General features: G+C 45.4%; 1 protein-coding gene across 1 annotated transcript; it reads left to right on the forward strand.

Moving 5' to 3' along the window:
• Positions 1-1,092: 1,092 nt before the first annotated feature.
• LOC118558675 (protein atonal homolog 1-like) lies at positions 1,093-3,178 on the forward strand. The gene is made up of 2 exons (XM_036129183.1): positions 1,093-1,563; positions 1,836-3,178. Exons 1-2 carry the CDS (start codon positions 1,299-1,301, stop codon positions 2,627-2,629), a joined length of 1,059 nt encoding a protein of 352 aa, XP_035985076.1. The 5' UTR covers positions 1,093-1,298; the 3' UTR covers positions 2,630-3,178.
• The last annotated feature ends 304 nt before the right edge of the window (positions 3,179-3,482 follow it).

The following is a 3,482-nucleotide window of genomic DNA, read 5'->3' on the forward strand; positions in this document are numbered from 1 at the left end:
CAACGATTCTTCACAACTGTGTCAGATGATGTATGAGTGTTGCCGTTCCCAGCATGACGCATAGTTGGTATGACTCTCATCGAATCTGTCCGTTTCAATCAATCCTTGTCGTAATTATGAACTACTTTCATTTAGTTTGCTGAATTATTTGAAAACTGGTGCAATGGTTTCACATAGAGCTCAGGTGCTTTTCTGCAGCAATCTAAGTAAACTGAAATTAAATTCAAGTAGTGTTTGTGTGTGTGTGTGGGGGGGGGGACTCCTCATAAAAACTGGACATACTTTGAGCACAATAACAGTACTTAGCAATGATCTGTTCTGAAAGCAAATGCCTTCTAAGACTTAGCCATTTGGTGTGCACAAAATGAGAAAGTTGGTTTGTTGAAAAACATATCCAGTTAAATAACAATTTACCAAAACAAATTAAAAAGAGAAACGTTTTTATAGAGGGTGCACTATTGTAGATTAGTTGAATCTATTTTAAAGCAAATTCTGACGAGCATTTCTGTGTCTTTATACGCTGTTAGACTGACATAAGTTGTTGTTAGCGTCTAAATACTGATGAAAATCTACCCAAATAAAATTAAAACTGTTGTATCGCTTTTATTGCCTAAATCTAACAGCGTGTACAGTTTTGTTCAAACGTAGCTGTATTCCAGCTTTCTGACCATGTAAAATCACATTGCGCGTTTGACATCAATGACTGGGTTCCTAAAGGGTGGAAAGTTGACCCTGTTGAACTTTTCAAGCTACCTCTTTTCTCCCCTTCTGCTCCACCTCCATGTCTGAGATGCAATGCAGTCGCAGTGAGGTCAGGTGAGGATTCTGTCCCCTCCACGCACGTCTCGCGCTGTGCACCCTCCTCAGCGAGCCCCTCATTCCTCGCACGTGCGTCCAGGAGGGAGGGGAACCTCCCACCCCGCTAGCGTCAAACACTCCCTAAATCGTAATTTTATCATAAACAGTCCCACCTCAACGACCCATAATCACCTCTCACGGGCTTTTTTTTTTTTTTTTTTACCGAGACATCTCATTGGATGCGAACACGCGACCAGCGCAAGGAGGGGGGCTTCCAGACGCGTGCCGCTTTTTAAACAGACGCAGCGCCTTGAGACACCAGAGAAGGAGTCCCGCACGCGACCCAAACGCCTCACACACATACACGCACACACAACCAGTGCGACGGCAGCGCGACTGTGCATTCCTGCAGGAACGTTTCCTAATATAGTTATAGGGAAGAAAAGTTTTTTGAGGTTTTTTTTTGGTATTTATTTATTTATTTTCTCAAATTGGGAAACATGGATATATTAACGGTGGAGGAGTGGGGTAAAGGCGCGCGGGAGGTTGCAACCCTGGATGTGCTGCAGCTGGACGCCGGGGTGGTGAAGAGGGGAGGGAAGCAGCAGCTCGAGGCGTCCCGCTACGACCCGGGACTTACGCTCGTGGACGGCGGCAGAGACCCACGCGCTTGGCTAGGCGACGCTTCAGGCACCTGCGCGGCACACGCCACCTCACCCGACAACCTGCGGCACTCGCCGTGCCCAAGCACCGGTTCTTACCAAGGTGAGAGACTTCTTTGCACCTGCATGCATCAGGTAGCAGGGGTTGATATTCGGGATCAGGAATACATCGATGCCTCTTTTTAAGTGGAGTTTTGATTTTAGGTGCTTTACTCATTGTTGATTATTGTTGTGGGGCTTTTGACAGTGACTGAAAGTAAGAACCGTTAAATTGTTCGTTTATTTCGATTTGTTCTAAGTTATTGTTTTTAAACTTTATCACAACAGGTCGATTTTAGTTATCAACAAAAATGTATGTCTTTTCGTTTATTTCAGAGAGTTGTTCCCCCGGGTCCTCGGGTCATCCCAGCCCTCCCATTCACAGACGATCTGCCAAGAGTCCCTCCTCTTCCTCCCTCAAAGTCAGGGACCTGTGTCGCCTCAAAGGCACCATCACAGGGCCCCAAGAAGAGGCCCCCGCGAGGCAGAGAGCCCCGTCCAGCAAGCCCGTCAATGGCGTCCAGAGGCAGAGGCGCGTGGCCGCCAACGCGCGCGAGAGGAGGCGCATGCACGGGCTCAACCACGCGTTCGACGAGCTGCGCAGCGTCATCCCGGCGTTCGACAACGACAAAAAACTCTCCAAATACGAAACTCTGCAGATGGCGCAGATTTACATCAACGCGCTGGCCGACTTGCTCCAAGGTCCGGCGTCCTCCAGCAACAATGAAAACTCGGGCGGTTCACCAAAGCGCGACATTTTGCTACCATCGCCCTCAAATGGTTTTGAAGGGGCAAAGGACAGGGTTGCCCAGTCTTCGGTTACCTGCAGGACAGCGGCGGCTCTGCCCCTCTCCGGGGATACCATACCTGTTCACGTCAGCGGGATGCCATTGCGCTCTACATTCCAAGAGAACTCCTTCGCTGGCAGAGTTGAAGACGCAATGTGTTCTCCCTCGTCTTCGCTCGTTGGGAACGGGAGGAAAGGGTCTCCACGAAGCGACGGTGAGTTTTCCCCGCGCTCCCACTTCAGTGACTCGGATGAAATGGCGATGGAGCTCCACTCAAGTGAAGAAGACGATCTGTCAGAACTCAAGCTGCCCAGCCACCGTCATCCCGCCGTGTCATTCTAAATAAATTATGGATAAATAGACTATATATATTAAAAAGAAATAGATCACAGCAACATTTATCAAATTTCAGTAAACCGTGTCAATCGAATGCCTTGGATTTATATGATGGAAAAAATATGTTTGTTTGTTCTTTTTTTTTTCATTTTGTAAATTAAAATAAAGTGGTTCCGATTTCTTTAACAGCTGTGTCATTATTAGTTTAGGTGAGAAAGACATGATTCGATTCTGCCAATATACATATATAGATGGAATTCCAATGCATCCAACAAATTCAAGGTTCCATAGTGACGTGGGTGGACGATCCCTCTGCCATGTCGCGCACAGCACCGCCATGGGCATTTCCCACGTCCCACCAACCAAAACTCTTGTCTTCCTAAAAAGCCGAACTTTACGCATTACGCTTTTGATGTATTGGATTGTGTAAGATTGGTTTCTAAAAATGATTTAAAAATGATCTTGATTTCTGATTCAGCTGATGATTTATTGTAATGTGTATTTTATTTTGCAACTTCTAAAGTTTATAACGTGCACTTTAAATATTCGGGCCAGAGGCTTTAGAAATGTCAGAAATGCGTTTGTTTGTTTTTTTGTTCCCCCAAACCTTCAGAGAATACAGCTGTGCTTTGTTTGCTAGTGTAGTACTGCCAACCTCATACAAATGTAGCCTATTTAATCTAGCCATCATCACTGCCTTTTTAAAAGCAATTTTCTTTTTTTTATCAACAGAAGTTTGTTTTTACTGTTTCTTTCACCGGCTGAGATTTAATGATGATTAAGTTTTTGATGTTTAGCCTATTTATTGCTCAAATGCTTCTTACTTTTTGCTTTTTGTAACTACAGTTTATATCGATGG

Source organism: Fundulus heteroclitus, unplaced genomic scaffold (assembly GCF_011125445.2).
Source record: "Fundulus heteroclitus isolate FHET01 unplaced genomic scaffold, MU-UCD_Fhet_4.1 scaffold_144, whole genome shotgun sequence".
Lineage (NCBI taxonomy): Eukaryota > Metazoa > Chordata > Actinopteri > Cyprinodontiformes > Fundulidae > Fundulus > Fundulus heteroclitus.